Here is a 24470-nt window from a genome sequence, read left to right on the forward strand (position 1 = left end):
GGGCTTTCCAGGTAGCGCTAGTGGTAAAGAACCCACCTGCCAATGCAGGAGACATGAGATGTGGGTTTGATCCCTGTGGTGGGAAGATCCCCTGGAGAGGGCATGGCAACCCACTCTAGTATTCTTGCCTGGAGAATCCCCACGGACAGAAGAGCCTGGTGGGCTACAGTCCATGGGGTCTTGAGGAGTTGGACACAACTGAAGCGACTTAGCACACACACATGCATGCAGGACTTAACAGATGTTAAATAGTCCTAAAATGATGTAGAAAGAAGACAAACAGCTCAATGGACCGGAATAGAATGTGCACCTGCCGGTTGCTCACAGCTTCCTGAGGTCAAGGTGGTCTTCCCTAGTGCAAGTGGTCCCTGGCAGAGCTTTGAAGGGGCCACTGTCCCCTGGGCTCGTCACTTTTCCCTTCATGGACTTCCCTTTCCCCAGGCTCTGGAATACCATACTTTCTAATTCCTACTGGAGTGAACCCCTCTCTCAGGGACGTCCTCAGGCCATGTCATGCTCCCATCTTGCTTCCACAGGTCCTCAGCACTTTCAGCCTCAGTGTCTTGTCTGCATCCTATGGCTTGAGCCTAAACTTGCCTATTTTCCCTGGCTGCATGGAGTGGCAGAGCCCGGATATCTCCCTGGCCAGAAAGGATGCCTGGACTCAGACTTCCCCAGCCAGGAGAAAGATCAGGCCCACTCAAGTCCAGGATGCAGGTAAGTCTGTCTACCACTGGGCTGGGGCCAGGGAATCGGCTTGTCCCTGCTATGGGCAGTGCTCAACAAGTGGGTGTGGAGAGAGAGGAGAAAGGGCTTTATAATGAGCCAGGATTCACATGATCCGCTGGCCGTTACGTGAGTCATTTGCAGTTGACCACTAGTTTGTAGATTTCTGGGCTCTTCTCCAGTTTCTCCTCCCCGCTGGTGGCCAGTTGGCCCTGTGGCATCCAGTTTCCTTACCTGCCTCAAGAAGGCAGGTCTGCTACCCTCTCTTGCCATTGGCCATGGGGCAGGCATGGAGACCAAGGAAGAACAGAAGGAGGATGGTCCTTGGGACCAACAGGCCTGGGCTCAACTTTCAGCTCTGCCAACCCTGGACAAGTCATCTGTTCTCTCTGTGTGAGATTCAGATTTATCCCTGGTGAATTGGAGCTAATACTTCCTAGAGTAACTGGTAAAGATTAACCGAGAAGATGGCTGTAAATTGTACAGCTCAGCCACTGGCGCTACGTCCTCAATACATAAAGCTTTTTTCTCCACTTTCTCTCTTGCATCCCCCCCATCTTGTCTTGAGTGGCTCAGTGAGTCACAAATATCCATTTGGCAACTTGCAACACTCCCCATTTTTAGATTTACATAAGACCAGCAGCTTTCTCTCCCTCAGCAGCAACAGAGGGTTGCAGAGTAGATGTCTTGGTGTGAAACTCCTCCCAGAGGCATCCCATGCATGTTTGCCGACAAAACAGCACAGGGGCTGACCCTCCTTCCAGCTCTGCTTCCTCCCACCACTCGGGAGATTCAAAGGGCCTATCCCTCCACGTGGGCTTCGCAGTGGTAGAGAATCCGCCTGCCAATGCAGGAGACGTGGGTTCGATCCCTAAGTCAGGAAGATCCCCTAGAGTAGGAAATGGCAACCCACTCCAGTATTCTGGCCTGGAAAATCTCATAGACAGAGGAGCCTGGCAGGCTAGTCCTTGGGGTCCCGAAGAGCCAGATACTACTGAGCACATCCACACCCCCCACGCACCATACTGTGCATTTCTGTCCTCTCAGGTGCTAGGGGCCTGTCCTCCTGTCTCCTGGCACCAGGCTGCAGATGGTGGGCCATGAGGCTGGCTGGAGGAAGCTGCTCTGGTCTGGACCTGTGCCAGGCTGCTCGCATCCAAGAGAAGGCTCAAGAAAGAGATAGAGGGGCTGGGGTCAGGGAAGGGGCCTGCAGCCTGGCTGGTGGTGGTGGTGGGGGGCAGGGGGCGGTGGGTGGTCAGGGGTCCAAACGTGCAGAAAATTTTTTCAGTTCCCACTGCATTGGGCCAGGAGTGTGCTCCTCTGTCCTTGCTTAGGGAGGGTGATTACTGGTCTGAACTTCAAAGCATGTTGAACCTGGCTAATTGCTGGTCTGAGGGTGCCAGGCGTGGGCAAGTCAGGAGTCGCCGGCCGGCATAGGGCTGGTACTTGCAGCCCAGCCCGGGGCGGAGAGCCCCGATCCCCGGTAGGGTCGTCCGTCCACGGCTCCACCTGGAGGACCGCGGTCCCTGGCCTGTCCCGGCCACCGTGCTGCTGTTGCAGAGGGCCCGCGGTCGCCTCCTTCCCCTCTGCCCGCGGCGGCTCGGTCAGGTGGAAATCTCCCCATTCAAACCCGCGCGGGCCAATCAGAACCCGGCGCGCCGCCGGTTCAAACGTGTGCTACAGCTGGTCTCCCGCCTGGCGGCAGCGACACTGGTGCAGGGGCGGGTAAACCTGCTGCCTGGGTTACTGGGAGCAACACAGACGCCTCGAGTTACAGGCGCCCTCTCCCTGGCCCGGCCGGAGCGGAGCCGCCGCCATGGAGCGCTCCCTGCACCGCGTCTCCCTCGGGAGCCGGCGCGCCCAGCCGGGCTTGTCCTTCTATCTCACCACCTTTGGTAAGTGCGCCGCCCGAGGTGGCTTCGCTCTGCCCGCATGCCCAGAGAGGGCAGCTCCCTAGGGGGTAGGTGAGGCCGGGAGCACCTGCCTCCTGTGGTCATCCAGGAGGGGCTCAGGGCACAGGCTCAGGCCGAGCAAGCCTCTGGACACCACCTGCTGCTTGGCCATTGGTGTCCAGGGTAGTTGCTGCTGGCCCTCTTGGCTGGAATAATCGTTCCCAGTTAATACTTGAGAGATTTGGTCTGCCACTCTGAGTTTCCCATTAGCGAGCTGCTCAGCGTTAAATCAAGGTCTTGTTACTATATCTTGAGATCTGGGTCCTCTTTTCTTTGGCTCAGGGACAAGACAGGTGCAGGTCAGCCCAGGGGGCCTTGGCTTCCTGCGGGCTCACCTTGGGCGCAGCAGTGTGGTGGCTCCCGTGGACACCTGACCCTCAGCAGGGGTGGAAGGATTCTCTCCTCCAGGAGTTACCTGGCTCTCAGAAGGTTCACAGGGCTGCCCTGGGGACTGGAGGTAGAAAGAAGTGGGCAGTAGGCACTTGCTCCCAAACCCCTAGATAGCACAGCCGAGTTCCCCCATTAACAGCGGGGCAGCAACCTTCCCAATGGTCTGGGCAAAGCCAGCTCCCAGAGTCCCCAGAGTGAAGATAATTAGCCCTGATCTAAGATGCAGCCCTTCGCAGCCCTTGTCTCCTCACTGGTTCTGCAGCTGTGTGGGGAGGGAGTTATATCTCCTCTCTGAAGACTTGAGATATAGAGACGAAGGTCTCCCAGTAAGCCAGTTGGTGCCTAAGCTCAAGCCTTCTGAGATGCCATGTCTAGAACATTAAAAAACAAACAAACAAACTTCAAAACAGATTTTTTTTTTTAACACCAAAAGCATTTTGTATTGGGATATAGCTGATTAACAATGTTGTGGGAGTTTCAGGTGAATAGTGAGGGGATTCAGCCATACGTGTACATGTACAAGACAACTTTTATACAATTTTCTTTATGAAGGATGAAGTAGTTAGCACAACGTAAGTGGACTTTGCCCACATTTCAAAGACAGGGCACCGAAGGAGTTACACCCTCCCTGGGGTTCTGGCTCTCCTATTGAGAGGCTTACCTCTATCAGTACACTTGGGTGTTCACAATCTGCCTCTTCTCTAGAGGCAGGAGTGACGGAAAAGCAGTGGCTTGGCCCCTAGGAATGACCTGCGATCTGGCATCTTGGAATTCATGCGTCCAGTTGGTACACGGTAACAGTAAGAGGAATTAACTTGCCACCGTTTACTGCATGCTTCTCTTTCGCCATGCCACATGCCAAGTGCTTTCCCTCTGTCATCCCATTTAAGCCTCCCAACTGCTAGAGGCCGTTCTCGTGAACCCCATGGGGAGGTGGGGCTGTACCAGGCAAGGGAGGCTTCTGGGATGATCTGAGTTGGTGGGGCTGGGATGGTCAGGAAAGAGTGGCAGGGAGCTGTGGTGGCAGAGGCCTTGGTACCTTAGCTGTGTCCTGATTAAAAAGTAAAAAATGTGTTTCATTGTTTTTCCTCCTTAGTATCATGGTAAGATGTATTCATTGTTGAACATAGTGAGAAGAAGAAAGTGAAAAGCCCCAGAGAAAGCCATTGTTAACATGGTTTATATCCTTCCAGATTTATTTCTGTGTGTGTGCGCCTGCCTGACTTTAACAAAACTGAGATCCTATTGTATGTACAGCTTTGTAACTCATTTCATTTCCTTACTAGTGTGGTGGGACTATTTCCTTGTATCAGCCTGTATTCCTCTATTGAAGTAATCTCCTTGCCAGATCTGGGAAACTGGGGAGAGTCCAGCCCAGCAGGGAGTGAACGCCCTGCCCAGCCACGGCCTCCAGGCTGGGTTGGGTGGGTATCAGGGAAGGTTGCAGCGTGAACCAGTGACTGTGCCCTGAGTGAGCAGCAGGCGGGCAGGAACCTGGTGGGGTGGGGAACCTCTTGCTCTGTGTATGTAGCCTCCTCTCAACTCTCTCTGAGGACAGACACTGGAAAAGTTTCCTCTGGTTTCCTGCATTAACTCTGTTTCCTTGACAAAATCAGCCCTCTTCCAGGCTGCTGGTTTTCTTTGTACACCAAATGACCTTTGCTTGTGAACGAGGAGTCTTATCAGCAGTTATCAAATGTGGCCAATAATTAGAAGCATCTGGAGAGCCTGTTAAATATACAGATTCCTAGGGACTTCCCTGGTGGTCCAGTGGCTAAGATTTCACGCTCCTATTGTGCCAGCCCCAGGTTCGATCGCTGGTCAGGAAACTAGATCTCACATACTGCAAGTAAAAAAACAACCAAAAATATCTCACAGGCAGCAACAAAGATCCTAAACGCTACAACTAATACCTGGTGCAGCCAAATAAATAAATAAATAAATAGTAAAAAACAAAAGCAAAAACCCCTACAGATTCCTAGAATCTTCTCCTGAAGATCCTGGTTTAACAGGTTTGGGGTAGAGTCAAGAAGTCACAGAAGTAGTATTTTGATGGTCAGCCAGGTTTGGAAGCTGTAGATTCAGAGTCAGTTTTAACAGCCACCATGGACTCCCTTAAACTGAAGGTCTTTGCTAAGCTTTCCTCAATTTCCTGGCTTTCCCCCAGCATGGCAGGTAGCTCCTGGCCTTTAGCTGTGGGTTTTGCCAGGGTGGACCCAGACGAAGCTAATGCCTAGCTGGTAGTTTTCCTGAGCACAAACAATTAAGGGAGGTAAATTTCCAGAATTCCTTTCAGGGAGAATACTGTATGGAATATGTTGTGGTTTATGTATTTGTATGTGTGTGTTTGTGTGCGTGAGTACAAACCTTTGTCTCCCACTAAGGGCACCTTCAAGTAACGTTAATTGGCCATACTTTTAAGTTGCTTTGTAGGAGATGGCCTAGCTTCAGGGGAGAGGAGTAAGTAAACTAGAGTTTGAACCTAACAACTCCAGAGGGATTTTTGTTTATGAGAAATGGTATAATTTGAAGAAGCCATTACTGGTGCTCATAATTTTTTTTTCCTTCAGGATTATATATTTTAATTTTATTAGTATATTTGCTGGCTTCAAAAAATTGCGTTACTGAGATATAATTCACATACCTACCATTCATTCATTTAAAGTATACAATTAAGTGGTTTTCAGCATATTCACAGAGTTGTGTAACCATCACCACAGTCAATTCCAGACCATTTTTATCACTTCAGAAAGAAACACTATACCTGTTAGTTTGAAAGTGAAAGTCACTCGGTTGTGACCAACTCTTTGTGATCCCATGGACTGTAGTCTGCCAGGCTCCTCTGTCCATGGCATTCTCCAGGCCAGAATACTGGAGTGGGTAGCCTTTCCCTTCTCCAGGGGATCTTCCCAACCCAGGGATGGAACCCAGGTCTCCTGCATTGTAGGTGGGTTCTTTACTGTCTGAGCCACCAAGGAGGCCCTAGTTTACCCCCCAATTCCCAATCCTCTCTGTCCCTCAACTCTAAGCAATCACTAATTTACTTTCTGTCTCTATAGATTTGCTTATTTTGGATATTTCATATAAATGGAATCATATAACGTGGTCTTTTGTGACTGGCTCCTTTCACTTAGCATAATGTTTTCAAGGTTCATCCATGTTGTAGCATGTATCAATACTTCCTTGATTTTTTTGTGGCTGAGTAATATTCCATTGTATGGATATACCACATTTTGTTTATGCACTCACTAATGGACATTTAGATTGCTTCTGTCTTTAGTCTGTGATGAATACTGCTCTGCTACAAACATTCATACACAAGTTTTTGTGTGGACAAATATTTTCAATTCTCTTCCATATATACCTTGAATAGAATTGCTAGAAGGGACAAGAAGGGCTTCTTTAGTGAATAATGTTTAATAATAGAAGAAAACACCAAAAGGGGAAAGACTAGAGATCTCTTCAGGAAAACTGGAAACATCAAGGGAACTTTCTGCCCCCAAATTGGCACAATAAAGGATAAAGAATAAAAAAGGCACCTAGTAGGTACTGAAGAGATCAAGAAGAGATGGAAAGAATACATGGAAGAACTGTATAAAAAAAGATCTTAATGAACCAGATTACTACAATGGCGTGGTTAGTCACCCAGGGCCAGATATTCTGGACTGTGAAGTCAAGTAGACCTTAAGAAGCCCTGCTGTTAATAAAGCTAGTAAAGATAGTGCTAAGTCGTGTGCGACTCTTGCAATACCGTGAACTGTACCTTGCCAGGTTCCTCTGTCCATGGGTTTCTCCAGGCAAGAATGCTTGAGTGGGTTGCCATTTCCTTCTCCAGGAGAACTTCCCATAAATATAGTGGTTGTGATGAAATTCAAGCAGAACTATTTATGTCCCTAAAGGACATAAATAAAGGTTTTGCATTCATTATGTCAGCAAATCTGGAAGAAGACCCGCCAGTGGCCACAGCACTAGAAAAGGTCAATCCTATTCCCAACAAGGGTGGTACCAAAGAATGTTCTAACCAGCAGACAGTCACACTCATCTCCCATGCTAAGGTCATGCTTAAAATCTTGCATGCTAGGCTTCAGCTGTATGCAAACCAAGAACTGTAGATGTCCAAGCTGGTTTTAGAAAAGGAAGAGGAACTAGAGATCAAATTGCCAACATTCGCTGGATTATGGAAAAAGCAAGGGAATTTTAGAAAAATATCTATCTCTGTTTCATCAACTACACTAAAGCCTTTGACTGTGTAGATCATGACAAGCTGTGGAAAGCTCTTAGGGAGATGGGAGTACCAGAGCATCTTACCTGAAAAAACTGTATGTGGTCAAGAAACGACAGTTGTCTGGAACCCTGTAAGGAACAACTGACTGGTTCAAGATTGAGAAAGGAGTATGACTGGGATGTCTGCCATCACCGTTTGTTTAACCGATATGCCAAGCTCATCATGAGAAATGCTGGGCTGGATGAGTTACAAGCCGGAATCAAGATAGGTGGGAGGAACATCAACAACCTCAGATACGTGGATGATACCACTCTAATGGCAGAAAGCGAAGAGGAACTAAAGAACCTCTTGATGAGGGTGAAGGAGGAGAGTGAAAGAGCTGCCTTAAGGCTAAATATTAAAAAAAAACTAAGATCATGGCATCCGGCTCCATTACTTCATGGCAAGTAGAAGGGGAACAGGTGGAAGCAATGACAGATTTCCTCTTCTTGGGCTCCAAAATCACTGTGGATGATGGCTGCAGCCATGAAATCAGAAGACGATTGCTTCTTGGCAGGAAAGCGATGGCAAACCTAGATAGTGTGTTGAGAATCAGAGACATTACTCTGCCGACAAAGGTCCGTATAGCCAAGGCTGTGCTCTTCCCAGTGGTCACGTATGGTTGTGAGAGCTGGACCATAAAGAAGGCAGAATGCCAAAGAATTGATGCCTTCTAACTGTGGTGCTGGAGAAGACTCCTGAGAGTCCCTTGGACAGCAAGGGAATAAAACAAGTCATTTTTAAGGGAGATCACCTCTGAATATTCACTGGAAGGACTGATGCTGAAGCTAGTATTTTGGTTACCTAATGTGAACAGATGACTCATTGGAAAAGTCCTTGGTGCTGGGAAAGATCGAGGGCAGGAGAAGACGGTGTCAGAGGATGAGATGGCTGGACGGCATCACCAATACAATGAACATGAACTTGGGCAAACTCTGGGAGATGGTGAGGGACAGGGAGGCACGGTGTGCTGCAGTCCATGGCATGGCAAAGAGTTGGACATGACTGGTTGACTGAACAACAACAAGAATTGCTAGGTCAAATGGCAACTCTGTGTTTAACTGTTTAAGAAGCTATCAAACTCTCTTCCAGAGTGGTTGCACCATTTTACATTTCCATCAGCAAGGCTGAGGTTTTTGATTTCTCCACAATCTCACCAACACTTGCTATTGTCTGACTTTTTGATTCTAGCCATCCTAGTAGATGTGAAGTGGTATCTCATTATGGTCTTGACTTGCATTTCTCTGATGACCAGCGCTATTGAGCATCTGTCATATGCTTATGGGCTAATTATATATTTGTGAAAGTTTATTCAGATTATTTGCCCATTTAATTTAAAATTAACTTAAATAGCCAATTTCAGGACTGAAAGTGAAAGTCACGCAGTTGTGTCGGGCTCTTTGTGACCCCATGAACTGTACAGTCCTTGGAATTCTCCAGGCCAGAATACTGGAGTGGGTAGCCTTTCCCTTCTCCATGGGATCTTCCCAACACAGGGATCGAACTCAGGTCTCCCTCATTGCAGGCAAATTCTTTACCTGCTGAGCCACAAGGAAAGCCAATGAATGCTGGAGTGGGTAGCCTATCTCTTCTCTGGTGGATCTTCTGGACCCAGGAATCCAACTGGGGTCTCCTGCATTGTAGGCAAATTCTTTACCAACTGAGCTATGAGGGAAGCCCTGATTCCAGGACTATTTGTTTTTTATTAAGTTGCAAGGGCTCAGTGGTAAAGAGTCTGCCTGCCAAGCAGGAGATGTGGGTTCAATCCCTGGGTCACAAAGATCCCCTGGAGAAGGAAATGGCAACTCACTCCAGTATTCTTGCCTAGAAAATCTCATGGACAGAGGAGCCTGGCAGATTACAGTCTGTGGGGGTCACAAAGAGTCAGACATGACTTGAGTGATTAAACACTACCACCAAGAATTCTTTGTATAGGCTAAATACTAGTCCCTTATCATAAATTATTTACAAAATTTTTTCAGTCTGTGGGTTTTTTGGACTCACTTTCTTGATAGTTTTCTTTGAAGCACAAATGTTTTTCATTTTGATGAAGTCCAGTTAATCCATTTTACATTTTGTTGCTTGTACTTTTGGTGTCAAATCTCAGCATCTACTGTCATATCCAAGATCACAGAGATTTAACTGTTTTCTTCTAAGAGTCTTATAGTTTTTTTTTGTTTTTTTTTTTGAGTCTTATAGTTTTGACTGTTAGATTTTGGTCTTTGAGTTTGAGTTTAAAAAGTATTTTTTAAAGAAGATTTTGAGTTAATTTTTGTATATGGTGTGAGGAAAGGATCCAGCTTAAGTCATGTGTATATGGTTTCCAGTTGTCTTGGGATCATTTGTTGAAAATGCCATTATATTGTCATTGGATGGGCTTGGCACCTATGTTGAAAATTAATTAACCGTACATGCATGAGTTTCTTTTCAGACTTTTAATTCTTTTCCATTGATCTGTCTGTCTATTCATTGGAAGGATGCTGGGAAAGATTGAAGGCAAAAGGAGAAAGGAGCAACAGAGGATGAGATGGTTAGATAGCATCACTGACTCAATGCACATGAATTTGAGCGAACTCTGGGAGACAGTGAAGGACGGAGGAGCCTGGTGTCCTGTAGTCCATGGGGTTGCACAGTCCAACATGATTTAGTGACTGAACAACAAAATTCTTATGGCAGTATCACACTGTCTTGACTACTGTTGCTTTGTAGTAAGTTTTGAAATTGGGAAGTGTGAATCTTTCAACTTTTTTCTTCTTTTTCAAGATTATTTGAAATTATCTTGGATTTCCTGAGTTTCTATGTGAATTTTAGGCACAATATTTTATATAGAAAATATAAACCCAAGTTCATAAAAAGGTTTGATAAATATTTAAAGAGTATCTTCTTGAAAGGATACCAACTTATTAGCTTGCCTGAGGCAACAGATAATTAACCTACCTGGGATTCGGTCCAGGAGCTGAATGTGGTGAGTGGTCATGGAAGAGAACAGGTTGCCTTTCCTCCAGGGTGTCTGAGCCAGGAGCTGATAGGCAGTCTGGCCGTGTTTTGAGGGCTGCAGGGAACTGTGAACATTGGGTGGCACAAGACACAGCCCACCTCTCTTTAGAACTGTTATCCCCAAATGAACCTGCAGGATAGAAGCTGTGGGTAGCAGCTTTGCGAGTCGGCTCTAGAGGAAGTGACCAGAATCTTTGGTTCGCTAGAAGGACAAAGTCAGAAAGATGTGGTTCTGAAGGCAGAGTAGACTAAGGAATGTCGTGAATCTACTGGGCATCTTCTTTGTTTTTCTGTGTTTGTTGTGCTAGTACCACGTTAGCCGGGACTTGTTGCTCTCCTTTCTCTGCCTCACATTAGAAGCTGCAGAGATAAAAAGTCCATTTTCTGTAGTGAGAATGAAGCTTGGGAACAGATGCCAGGAGGATGATGTGTTGGGCAGTGAGAAGTCAGACCCTGAACTGGAGGCCTGCGACATGGCCCTGCCAGCTGCCCCTGGCTCACCCTGCTGCCCTGGGCCCACAGTAGTCCCTGGGCTTGGCTGGGAAACCCATTGACCATGTCTCAGGAGCTTGTCATTCGCTGGTCAGGGTCCTCAGCCTTTATAGGCCTTCCTGTCGATTGGAGACCATTTGCTTGAGAGCGTTCAGAAACTCTCAGAGTTTCTGGCCTGTCAATAGCCCTTTGTTCTCTTTTCCAATTCTGCTTTTTATGTTCTTTTTCTTTCTTTTTTTTGCCATGCCACACATGGCCTGTAGGATCTTAGTTCCCTGACCAGGGATCAAACCCTTGCCCCTGCAGTGGAAGCGTGGAACCTTAACCTCTAGACCACCAGGGAAGCCCTCTATGTTCTTTTTTTTTTTAAACAAAACAAAACAAAATGAAACTCTTTATTATGAAATATAGCACACAGACAGAAAAGTGTCCCTCCAAATGATGTGCAGTTCAGTGGTTTATCATGAAGCAAATACTGTGTAACTTTCCCTGGGGTTAAAATTGCCAGAATCCAGAAGCCTTATATTTGATGTGTAGTTTGTTTTTTTTTTTTCATCATTCAGTTCAAAATATTTTCTAATTTTCAAGTAATTTCTTGTTGAATTCATTGGTTATTTGGAAGTATATTTCTTAATTTCTATGTATTGGGAATTTTAGTAGTTTTTTGTCCAATGTAGTTTGCATCCTGTCAGTCCTTTGATGGCCCAGCATAAAGTCAATTTTTATAAATGTTCTGTTTGTGCTTGGAAAGATCTGTAGTAGATGGGTGTAGGGTTCTTTGTATATGTCAGGTTTAGGTCAAGTTTGCTGCTTTTGTTATGCACATATTCTGTCTTTGCTGATTTTTTTCCCCATCAGTTACTACGAGAAGTGGCTTAAAATTCCTGTTATGACTGTAAATTTATCAATTTCTCATATTAGTTCTGTCATTTTCTCCTTTATGTATTTTGAAGCAATAGTAAGAGCATACAAATTTAGGATTATTATCTTTCTGATGAGTTTAAACTCTTATTATTATGATCTTCTTTTAAGTCTTCCCTTTATTTCTAGTGGAGATAAAGTCTACTTTTCCTGACGTTGACATAGATAGCTGGTCTTCTTTTGGTTAATAATTGCATATCTCTTTCCATCGGGTTTCTTTAAATCTTTCTGTTTCTTTACATTTTAGGTGCAGTGTCTATTACAAATGGCAGGCACAGAAATGTTATTTTTTTCCTTTGTAATACAGACCTGGAATGATCTCTTCCTTTAAAATGATCTTTATTTGCTTCTGTCAGGTGCTTGAGGTCACTAGCAATCTGGAATAACCTTAATTCAGTGTTAGGGACTGAGATGGCGTCGAGCTGCAGTCCTGTGCGGAACTGTCTTGAACTGTGGTTTCGTTGCTGTTGTTGCTGTTCAGTTCCCAAGTCATGTCTGACTCTTTGCAATCCCGTGAACCGCAGCACGGCAGTCTTCCCTGTCCTTTACCACCGCCCACAGTTTGCTCAGGTTTATGTTCGTGGAGTCAGTGATGCTATCTAACCATCTCATTCTCTGCCACCCACTTCTCCTCCTGCCCTCAGTCTTTCCCAGCATCAGGGTCTTTTCCATTGAGTAAACTCTTCACATCAGGTGGCCAAAGTATTGGAGCTTCAGCTTCAGCTTCTACATCAGCCCTTCCAGTGAATATTCAGGGTTGATTTCCTTTAGGATTGACTGGTTTGATCTCCTTGCTGTCCAAGGGACTCTCAAGAGTCCTTGGATTAGTATGGGATATTTCCAGATTGTGCAGTTTGGTGATAGTGAGTATGGTTTAAATCTATCAAAATTCTTTATTAGGAAAATCAAGGACCTCAAAAACTGGAAGTCTTCTTTATCCTCAGTCATACTATAGTGATTTATCTTAGAAGTGTATTTTCTTAACAATTTTTAAAATTGAAAAATGGCTTGAGAATTGAGATCAAATTTATGTCATCCAACTGTGGAGGCAACATGAGTATGTATTAGTTATCTACTGTGTCATAACAAATGGTCCCACTAAGTGTTGGCTTAAAGAACCAAACATTTTTAATCTCACTGTTTCTGTGTGTCAGGAGTTTGGGGATGGCTTAGCCAGGTGGTTTTCTCTGAGAGTTTCTCACAGAGGTTGCAGTCAAGATGCTAGCTGACTTGTGCTGGCAGCGCAATCTGCTGCTGGAAGGAAAATCAGCTTGGGAAGCCACATTAATGTCAAATTTCACAGGAAGCAGAGAGTCAGATGAATGGGGTTGGATTGACCCATCAAAATTTTTATTCCGCCCCAGCAGCCCCCTGCTCACTGTTGTTTTGCCAGCGTGGACACATGCATGCTCAGTCACTCAGTCGTGGTACCATTAAATACCAGGGCCGCTTTTTCCAAATGGAACTCAAGATTCTCCCTCCTTAAAACAAGATGCTTGAAATTCTCCAGGGCCACCTCCTAAGAGCTGGGTGGCTCCAGTTCCTCAGCGCCACTGCAGCTACCATATCTCCCTTGGAGGGCAGGGAGTGAAATTGATGACATAACCCCCTCTGAGTGTTACCAATCGGCTCCATGCAGTCCCAGCCTCTGTGAGTTTGTCCTGTTATCGTCCTCCTTCCTGTGGCTTTCAACGCATGGCAGTTCTTAAATGGGGCATTGATTTAGAGGTGAATAGAGTTTGGAGGTGACTGCTGCTCCACGCTAGCCAGACAAGTCCCTCAGATCTGTATTCTCTACATACCCCCGCATGGCATGAATTCCTTCTAGGACCCAGTCTTGCTGAACCTTGCATCCAGCAGTGGTCTGCAACCTCCGTCTTCTTCCTTCCTTATCTGGGCAGGTCTCTCCCTGATGGTGTCCTCAGAGTCAGAGCTCATCTTCCCACGGTCCTCTACTTAGTAAGGTCTGCTGGATGAAATTTCTTTAGCCAGCTTCCATATCTTTATCCCCACAGTGTCCAATGAGCCTGAAACCCCCACGTCCTGGACCAAACAGAATTTGGGTTTGTTGCCATCCCTGCCTGCGCTTTTGGAAGCTCACTCTCATCTAGTATTTTTCCTGCTGTGCGGGGCCTGTCTGGGCTCCATTCACCTCTGGATTCCTGCTCCCTGCTACGCTCCTGCAGGCTCTCTGGGTACCTGGCACCACCGCCCTTTGTAGACAGAGTTGGTGCCCACCTGTAGACCCACGGGAACTGAGGCCAGGCCTTTTCCAGTGCTCCTGAACACCCGATGAGGATGACTTCAGGTCCTCTAGCCTGAACTTCCTGCGCACTCATAGCCCACACCCTGCGCCAGGGGAGAAAGTGGGGATATTGTCAAGACCAGAGATTTGGGGGCTGTGAGGGCCTTGATGAGCTGTTACCTAAACCCGCTGAAGGCCCCAGGGATTCAGCCTGACTTCCTCTCCTTCCGGTGTTTCATTTCTCTAGACTTGGAGACGTTCTTGGAGCCTGCCCTCTTTTGGGCTTCCTTTTGGCTTCTAAGCAAAGGAAAAGCCTTGTCATGTGTCTGATGGCTCTCTCTGCTCCTGGACCCCAGGGTTTCATTGGCAAAGGCAGTGGTACACAGAAGAGTATTTTGGAAAACCAGTTCTGTGCACAGGAAAGGAGCTGGAGTTTGGGCATAGTTCTGAGCTCTAGCTCTGGCTTGACCTACCTTGGTCCCCTTGGCCCAGGGCAACTCACCTTCCGTCTCTGGGTAAGACTGTTCTGGCTACCTAATGAGAAGGTTGGACAAGGTGATTTCAGGAGCCTCAAATGTTCAAGTTGGACCATAAAGAAGGCTGAGCACTGAAGACTTGGTGCTTTCAAACTGTGGTGCTGGAGAAGACTCTTGAGAGTCCCTTGGACTGCAAGGAGATCAAACCAGTTACTCCTAAAGGAAGTCAACCCTGAATATTCTTTGGAAGGACTGATGCTGAAGCTGAAGCTCCAATACTTTGGCCACCTGATGCCAAGAACTGACTCATTGGAAGAGACCCTGATGCTGGGAAAGATTGAGGGCAGGAGGAGAAGGGGGCGACAGAGGATGAGATGGTTGGATGGCATCACCGACTCAGTGGGCATGAGTTTGAGCAAACTCTGGGGAGAGTGTGCCTGGTGTGCTGCAGTTCATGGTGTCTCAGAGAGTTGGACACGACTTAGCAGCTGAACCACAGCAACAGACATTCGATGGATTGTGCTAAGGGGGAGGACAGAGAGGACGGGCATGGCTGAGGGAAGGCTCCCACACTTCATCGTACCCTCCCTCATCTCTGAGCCTGAGGATGGGCTGAAGTAGGGTTGTACTGCCCCTGGGGGCCTGGAGCCTGGGCTGCTGGGTTTGGTTTCTCTGTTGTAACAGGCTGTAGGCAACCTGGCCTTCCCTGAGGAGCCCTGTTTGCAGGGCCTGGAAGGGGAGCTGTGTGGAGCTGTGAAGACTCATCTGGTTTCTGAGTCAGTCTACACCCCAGGCCTGTCCTCTGCTCTGGCTCCACTCTTGAGCTTGCTCAGGCCCCTGTCCTTAGCCCCTGGGCTCTGAGTTCCCTGAGGGCAGGCGCTGTTCAGATCTGCCCTTCCTCCCTCAGGCCTTTGTGCAGAGGGCCAGCATAAGTTTATCAAATGGAATTAGTGACCCCTTGTGTTGGGAGATTTCTCGGTTCCGATTTCTAGGAGAGGGCTATTGGAAGGTGACAGGTGTTGGGCAGCACAGTGGTTCTAGTGGCCATGGGAAGCCTGATGTGTTTGGGCTCAGGTTGGCTTTGCACTGGTTCGGTTCAGTTCAGTTCAGTCGCTCAGTTGTGTCCGACTCTTTGCCACCCCATGGACTACAGAACGCCTGCAGCCCTGCAGGCTTCCCTGTCCATCACCAACTCCCGGAGCTTACTCAAACTCATGTCCATTGAGTCAGTGATGCCATCCAACCATCTCATCCTCTGTCATTCCCTTCTCCTCCCACCTTCAATATTTCCCAGCATCAGGGTCTTTTCAAATGAGTCAGTTCTTTGCATCAGGTGGCCAAAGTAATGGAGTTTCAGCTTCAGCATCAGTCCTTCCCATGAATATTCAGGACTGACTTCCTTTAGGATGGACTGGTTGGATCTCCTTGCAGTCCAAGGGACTCTCAAGAGTCTTCTCCAACGCCACAGTTCAAAAGCATCAATTCTTCTGCACTCAGCTTTCTTTATAGTCCAACTCTCATATCCATACATGACCACTGGAAAAACCATAGCCTTGACTACACGGACCTTTGTTGGCAAAGTAATGTCTCTGCTTTCTAATACTCTGTCTAGGTTGGTCAAAACTTTTCTTCCAAGGAGCAAGCGTCTTTTAATTTCATGGCTGAAGTCACCATCTGCAGTGATTTTGGAGCCTCAGAACATAAAGTCTGTCACTGTTTCCATTGTTTCCCCATCTATTTCCCATGAGGTGATGGGACCAGATGCCATGATCTTAGTTTTCTGGATGTTGAGCTTTAAGCCAACTTTTTCACTCTCCTCTTTCACTTTCATCAAGAGGCTCTTTAGTTCCTCTTCGCTTTCTGCCATAAGGGTGGTGTCATCTGCATATCTGAGGTTATTGATATTTCTCCCAGAAATCTTGATTCCAGCTTGTGTTTCACCCAGCCCGGCATTTCTCATGATGTACTCTGGATATAAGTTAAATAAGCAGGGTGACAATATACAGCCTTGATGTACTCCTTTTCCTATTTGGAACCAGTCTGTTGTTCCATGTTCAGTTCTAACTGTTGCTTCCTGACCTGCATACAGGTTTCTCAGGAGGCAGGTCAGGTGGTCTGGTATTCCCATCTCTTTCAGAATTTTCCACAGTTTGTTGTCATCCACACAGTCAAAGGCTGTGCAGAGTTTGCATTGGTAGAGTTTCAGGAAAAGAAAATGTGTTAAACACAGATGCCTTTGGGTTGATGAGATCCCATCCATGGCTTCTGGCCACATTTGTCTGTTGCCAACCTCCCTCTCCCACCCCATACTGGATCGGGCAGTTTTTGTAGGAGGTTTCTCAGCTCTAGGGAGCCCCAAAGTGGTAATTGCTCTGACCTTGAGCTAATAATACTGTGGATTCTCCTGGCGCCTTTCATCAAGGACCTCCTCACCCTCCAGCATTACCTGATTCCCACACAGCTCAGAGAGTGTGATAACCCCTATTATTATTCCACCCCACAGCCGAGGACACTGTGGCTCTGAGAGACAAGGGTCGTTGGGGCTGGAACTGGAACAGGCCTCCTGGGCTTCTGAGATCAGTGTCCTGGGCAGGAAAGCAGCAGAGATTTCGGATGGGTGAAGAGCTGGATCGGGGTTGGCTGGAGTCTAAATTGCTTGGGACTGTAGCTTAAACAGTCCAGAGTCTGAGAGGCAAGATCATAGTGGTTGGTGGACTGCTGCAGAGCTGTAGATGCAGAGCTTCCCTCCTTTCTGTGCTCTGCCTGCCCTTCCTGCAGCCACCAACAAAACGTGAACCCCAGCCACCAGCCCACTTTCACGGGGCATGTCCAGAGATGAAGAGTTGGGATGATGAGGGATGTCTCATTGTGCCCTGAGGAACGGCGGAGAGACTTTAGACTTTGATCTAAAGAAGAGAGCCTAGAGACTGCAGAGTAAGATCCAGTCAATGAAAGGTACCAAGAGACCACATTTAACTCTATAGAGATGGGGCATTGAACAGCCAGAATTATCTCGAAAAGGAAAGAGCTCTCATTTCAGGAAGTGAGCTCCCCATCCCTGGAGGTGATCAAGCAGAGGCAGATAACTGCTCTACAAGGTTGTCATGGATGGAGCAGATACAGGCTTTCTGGTTGATGTACTGGTTCTCTGCAAGCCCTGTGTCCACGGGGTAGATGGAGTTCAGTGGCTTCTTGAGGTTCTAGGAGGAGTCTGTTTGACTTGAGAGACGATTTTTTCCACATGTCATTGAGGACAAAGAGCGTGTCCTCTCTCTTCTCTCTCTCTGGAGAGCTGCTGGATGCCTATGAGGATGACCTGATGTTCTGTTTTTATATTGTGTTTTTAAAAATAAAAACTGTGAAAGCCACAGGAGAAACGCCACGCCGCCCCTCAATTCTTCATCTGTATTCCAGCCCTTGTCCTTCGATTATCTTCATGCTTCCCCTCTCCCTCCCTTTCTTGCTTCCCCCTATTCTCTCTTTCTCTTCTTTCCTCTTTAGTTTTTTTAAAAAAATTTACTGAAGTATATGTAGTTGAGTTACAGTGTTGTGTTGAATTGTCCTGTATAGCAAGGTGACTCAGTTTTGTGTATATATATTCCTTTTCACTAGGGTTTATCACAGGGTGTTGAATATAGTTCCCCGTGCTGTACAACAGAACCTTGCTATTTATCCACCCTATATTTAACAGTTTGCCTCTGCTAGCCCTAGACTTCCATTCCTTCCCTCCCCTCCCTGCTCTCCTCCTTGGCAACCACAAGTCTGTTCTCCGTGTGTTTCCTCCTTAATTTATTTTTAATTATAGAAGTGCTATAGGTCATGGATATATTTGTATTGTTACAACAACTCCAGTAATGGGAGATTGAGATTCCTCTTGACTTCCCTCCCTCCAATTCCCAATCTATTCCCTAGAGGTGATCACTGGTTTTAATTTGACATCCTTTCAGAACACACACACACACACACACACACACACACACACACGCACACACCACACCAAACACAGAGAGATATATATTATGTGTATTGTTCCATGATTTGTTTTTTACACTAAAAAACTTGTCTCAGGACCTCCTGGCAGTCAAGTGGTTAAGACTTTATGCTTCCAATGCAGAGGGCATGGGTTCGACCCCCTGATTGGAGAATTAAAATCCCATATGCCTCTTGGCATGGCCAAAAAAATAATAATAATAATCTTTTCTCAATAATGTTCCTATTCCAGGATGCATAGCATTTTCCCCTTCTTTATATCGGCCCATACTATCCCACAGCACAATTATAATTGGTTCATTTAATGATTTTCATTGATGCGGTTTTTGAGTATTTTCAATTTTTTACAATGTTATAGAGCCACTTGAGTTTTTGTCTATGATAGTTGCCTGGAAGTATAATTGCTAGGTTGAAATATAAGGATATTTATATTTAATAGATATTGTCAGAAATTACCCTCCATTTATACTTACTCCAACAGGGCCTGAGGGTATCTGTTTTCCTTTGTCTTTGCCGACATTTGACATTATCATCTCTTAGATTTCTTGCCAGGCAGGTTGAGGGAAGATGATATTTTATTGTGAATTTGCATGTCTCAGATCTCCACGAGCTCGAGCTTCTTTCTGTATGTTTATTGGCCGTTTTGTCATCTCTGAATCTCCAGTTAGCTGTCCTTTGCTTGTTTTTCTATTGCATTGTCTCATAAGTTTGTTTACGATACGTTTAATTGTAACAGACATTTAAAAAGTCTCATGGAGTCAAATTTATCTCTTTTCCCTGTGACCTCTACATTCTTGTGTCTTGCTTAAGAAGGCCTTCTCCTAACTAAGAAGCATGTTAAGAGACTCTTCAGTATGCTCTGGTCCAGGGCTTCTCAACCTTTAAAGTGCATGCAACTCCCTGGGGATCTTGTTAAACTGTAGACTCGAATTCAGTAGGCCTGGGCCAGGCCTTGAGACGCTGGATCTTTAAAAATCTGGTTTTGCTGGGTCTTCCCAGCTGTGGCATGCAGAATCTTTAGTTGATTTGCAGCACGTGGGCTCTACTTCCCCAACCAAGGATCAAACCCAGGTGCACTGCACTGGAAGCAGTCTTAACTGCTGGACCACCAGGGAAGTCCTGAGATGTTGAGTTTTTAACTCCCATGCTTCATGAGATGCTTCTCACGCTTCCATGCTTCTCACGCTGCTGGTTCTTGGACCTCACTCTGAGTAGCAAATCTCTGTGCCAAGGTCAGAGAAAGTCTCCTCAGTGTTTCTTGAAGGAGGTCAGGATCCTGTGGAAGGACTGTGGGCAGTAGCATTGACTTTGAAAGATCTCTCTGCCCACAGCTGATCTCTTTCCGTTTGCTTTTCCCCCAACTCATTCATCCCATGTACCTGTATTGTTACTGCCTTCCCAGAATATAGCCTAGCTGTCTGCACAGCTGGAGAGCTTTGGCCCGTCCCGTAGTGTGGACTCCTGACTGAGGCCCACCCAGGGTCCTTAACTCTCAAATCTAGCCTTACTCTCATGCAGATGCAACAACTTTTCTGACTAACAGTGAGAGCTTGGCTACCTGGTAAGGTAGTGAGCTCCCCATCACCAGGGGAGTGTAAGATTAGGATGGAAAACCACCACTGGAGATATTGAGGTCGTGAGGAGGCTTAACTAGGTGGTTTCTGAGCTCCCTTTCAACCCCGAGACTATATGAAACTTTGAATCGCTTCACATGAACAAAAGCGCATACCTGTCAATGTCACTCCATGTTTCACCTGGCAAGGAAACGAGGTGAAGTTGTTTCTCTTGCTGTTTCCTCAGGTCAGCTAAAGCTGTCCATTGATGCCCAGGCCCGGGTTCTGCTGCTCCACGGTGAGTATGGCTGTGTGCATCGGGACTCACTGGGGAAGGGGTGGGCCACTTGACCTTCCGCGTGGAGCAGGAATGAGTGGAAGTGTTATGGTGGCCAAGGCTTCTTTCCCCTCTTTGTATAGTGTCCTGCCATGTGGTCATAGGAAAAAACATGGGTATTCACTTGGGACTCCGAGAGACCATCCCCTGGTCCTGGCCCGGTGTGGAGTCCATGGCAGGCTGGAGCAGTCTTTGGCAACTCAGCATCCTCCTTGGCTCCATTGGAGTGAGGCCACAGAAGCGCTTCCCTCGCCTCCCCCTCTCCTGCTTTCCTCCTCTCTCTCTGCAGCTTTCTCATCTGTTCCTTCGTTCACTGATGGCAGTGTGGCGTCACAGCTAGCGTCACAGTGTAGGAACACAGGTAGAGCTCTGTCTTTGGAACCGTGTTTAGTTGTGTCCGACTCTTTGCGACACTATGGACTATAGCTTGCCAGGCTCCTCCGTCCATGGGGATTCTCCAGGCAAGAATACTGGAGTGGATTGCCATGCCCTGCTCCAGAGGATCTTCCCAACCCGGGGATCAAACCCAGGTCTCCCGTGTTGTGGGTGGATTCTTTACCATCTGAGCCTCCAGGGAAGCCCCAGAATCCTGGAGCGGGTAGCCCATCCCTTCTCTAGGGGATCTTCACGACTGAAAAACTGAACAGGGATCCCCTGCATTACAGGCAGATTCTTTACCAGCTGAGCTACCAGGGAAGCTTTTGGAACCAGACTGTGCTTAGTTGCTCAGTTGTGTCTGACTCTTTGTGACCCCACAGACTGTAGTCGGCCAGGCTCCTCTGTCCATGGGGATTCTCTCGGCAAGAATACTGGAGTGGGTTGCCATGACTTGCTCCAGGGAATCTTCCCGACCCAGGGATCAAACTGCTTTTGGAACCAGACCGCTTGTGTCCGAGTCTTGGCTCTGATTCTTTTCCAGTGACCTTAAGCAAGCTCAGCTTCTCATCTGCTGGATGGTGATATTAGTACCTATCTTATGATAATAGTACCTATCTTATGGGCTGTGACAAGGATTAAAGGAGTCAATTTTAGTAAAGCACTTAGGACAGTACCCAGCATGTGGTTAACCCTATATGAGTGTTTGTTAAGTAATACAGAAAACCATAAATTCCCTGAATAGTGATTGAGCACGTCCCTGTGCCAGGGGCTGTGGACGCCGAGGAGAAGAGCCCACCTCTGGGTGGTGCTGATAGGGTGGCTGGCAGACCTGGGCAGAGGGAGTAATGTCCACACTCCATCCTGAAGGAGGAAGGGGCCTGAGCCAGGCAGAGGGAAGCAGGCGGGCCAGGCACTCCACAAAGGGGGAGCCACAGGCGCCAAGGCCGGGGGTCAGAGAGGGCACGATGCACTAAAGACTGTCTAACATGCCTGTGGCACGGAGGGGTGCGGGGTGAGCTGGGACCAGGTTGTTACGATCTCATGTGCCGCCCAGGGGGTTCTATACTTTACCCACCAGTTATCCGTTTGTTCATCCTTCCATCCAGCACACAAGTAGTTACTGAGCTCCCGTCATGGCCCTACCCTTCTCTTTGGCCCAGCAGATCCTGCCTGTTTCTCCCACCTTCCTGGCTCTTGCTGTTCCAGGTATCCTCCACCCCTGTTCCATCCAGTTTTGTGCCCCCCTCACCCCTTGAATATATCGGGCTTGCTCGTGCCTCTGCCTTTGCGCCCGCGGTTCCTTGTTTCTGAGCCTGCCTTCTCTTTGAACGCCTTTTGAAAAGCAAGTCTCCCTTCCTCTGATGTTGTAAGAAATGTGCCTGTCTTAATCTCATTAAGACTCAGGAAGGAAGGCTCATTTTGCCTCGCTTTTCCCTCCCAGGAGCCGCCCCCGACCCACCTGCAGGGCTGTTGCTTCTGCTCTGTGTCCTCATCCCAGTTATGCTGTATGCCCGGTGTGTCCGGGCACAGCAGGCTTCTGCAGCAGACGGGAGTCTAGTGAGAGCGGGACCAGATCGGCTTCCCCTCCACGGGGGCCAGGGAAACCCAGGGCTTCAGTAGCAACCACACCCACAGGAAGGGTACACGCAGGAACAGAAACTAGGATGCCAGGCAGGATGGACCAGCAGGCGCCTGGGGTCCTCTGGTCCTGGCCTTGGGGGCGCCACGGTGCAGTTCCCAAGGGCCAGCGGAGGGGGGCGCTTTGCCTGCCAGAGCCTGCTCCAGCTGAGCAGTCTTTGCCGAGTGCGTCTTGGCCTCCCCCAGGCCATTTGTCCCCCACAGCTTGCTTTTGCTTCACTCCAGTCTCAGGCCATTCATTGCTTCCAGCCCGTCCCCCTCTCTCCTTTGGCTTCCCAGGCCTCACGCCTCAGACTACAGGGGCTCCGTCTGAGCCAAGGCCTAGGGCTCAATCAAAACCAAACAGAAAAGAAAAGAGAAAAGAGGCTCAGCTTCTGTCAGGTCTACCGTCTGATTTCTACAGGCCTCAGACAAGCGAGCCACACTGCATTCACGGCACCTATCCCTTGCCTTTACCTCTCCTTGTTTTCTTTAGCAAATCTTTTTGAGCAGTTACTTTGCCAGTAACTCTAGTTACAGTAACTCTAGTTACAGTAACTCTAGTAACTCTTACTCTACTAAGCACCTTAGCAGATCATGAGCACATGATCTCATTTAATCTGGCCACTACTATGTGTGGAGAAGGGGGTGACAGAATGAGATGTTTGGATAGTATCATCGAATCAATGGACATGAGTTTGAGTAAACCCCGGGAGATAGTGAGGGACAGGGAAGCCTGGCGTGCTACAGTCCATGGGGTTGCAAAGAGTTGGACACAACTTAGCGACTGCACAGCAACAAGCATGTGAAGTGGATCTTAGTATCACCAGCCCATTGTTATCACTGACCCATTAGAAAAAGGGCAAATTCAGTCTCCTGGGTGAAGCAGCTTACTCACATGGCTACTAAGTGACAGGCTAAGTTTTCCAGCTTGGCGCCTCCATCCCAGCAGGCAGTCTTGTGGGATAGCACTAGACTGGGAGTCTAGAGGTGGGGATCTAAACCCAGCTTTGTCATTCCCGTTGCTCTGTGACTGGGCAGTTTTCTTTCCGCCTCATAGCCTCATGTTTGCCATTAAACGAGGGCTTGGACTCAATAAGCTTTACATTCTCTTCTGGGAAGTCAGGGAATTGAATCCTATAATGTCTCAGCGAAGGTGCTGCCCGAGTGTTGGAGATGGTGGGAGTGGGCTGGATCAGAGAGGGGTTAATATCCAATGGTCATTACGCAAAGTAAGAGCCTGGTAATGATTTTTCCCACCCCCTACCCCATTTTTATTCTCTGTTTAGTCATAGAAGGCAAAGGCCTGATGAGCAAGGAACCTGGCGTCTGTGATTCCTACGTGAAGGTATATATGATGAGCAGGATGTCGGGATGGGCATGAATGGGGTGGGGGTTGGTGAGGGACCACACTGAGTTCCAAGGTTCCAGCATATCTGTGCGACTGGGGCCATTCAGCGTGGCAGCTACAGTTCCATCATTTGGTCAGTAGGCATTTATTAGGCCTAGTGAGGGGCCTTGAGCTAAGAGAGACCAGCTTCCTGCAAGGACTGGAACCCATAGGGTGAGCTTGTGCCTCACTACGTGGGTGCGCACCTTAGCGTGTGGATAGCGGAAATCCAGAGGTGATCTGAAACCTTCTCATGAAAAGCAATGTCTTCACCCTTCTCCTCCCCCAAACCAGGATGGCAGTTTGGGTGGTGGGGTGGAGAGAGGATCTCTGAGGGCTGGAAGGTCCTTCTGAATGGAGACACCACAGGGGCGGGGGTGGGTGGAGGCCACTTCCAGCTGGAGCCAAAGGCCAGGCACCTCCCAAAGCATGACGGTTAAGTGTCAGGCACACCACTCTGCCTTCTTCCCGCAGCCCCCAGGCTGGTAAGAGGCCAATTCAGGAGCAGGGTGGGAACCCGAAGCAGGTGGCGAATGACATGAGGATCGGAGCGTGGGTGCGGGGGGAGGGGGTCTTGGCGGATGCTGACCTGGAGCCTCCTGGGAAGGGGGCACCCGGCAGCTGCTGGAGACTAAGATGACAAGAGGCTATGTGCTTTGAGGGGAAACCTCTCTGCTTGGAGGAAGAGCAGAGGTGGTCAGGTTGTACCCCATCTCTGCCTGGGCCTGGGGCTGCCTCCTTG

General features: G+C 47.9%; 1 protein-coding gene across 4 annotated transcripts in view; it reads left to right on the forward strand.

Moving 5' to 3' along the window:
• The window catches only part of RGS3 (regulator of G-protein signaling 3), a 138417-nt gene continuing 114592 nt past the window's right edge, over positions 646–24470 (forward strand). The window contains exons 1-3 of one of the 4 annotated variants that reach the window (XM_018052634.1): positions 646–717; positions 20254–20304; positions 23628–23686. In XM_018052634.1, coding sequence (XP_017908123.1) covers positions 23648–23686 — 39 coding nt within the window. In that variant the 5' untranslated portion in view covers positions 646–717; positions 20254–20304; positions 23628–23647. Of the gene's footprint in view, positions 718–2455; positions 2622–20253; positions 20305–23627; positions 23687–24470 lie in introns of those variants that run through there. The other 3 variants (XM_018052631.1, XM_018052636.1, XM_018052633.1) reach the window with 3 other exon arrangements.

Source organism: Capra hircus, chromosome 8 (genome assembly GCF_001704415.2).
Source record: "Capra hircus breed San Clemente chromosome 8, ASM170441v1, whole genome shotgun sequence".
Classification (NCBI taxonomy): domain Eukaryota; kingdom Metazoa; phylum Chordata; class Mammalia; order Artiodactyla; family Bovidae; genus Capra; species Capra hircus.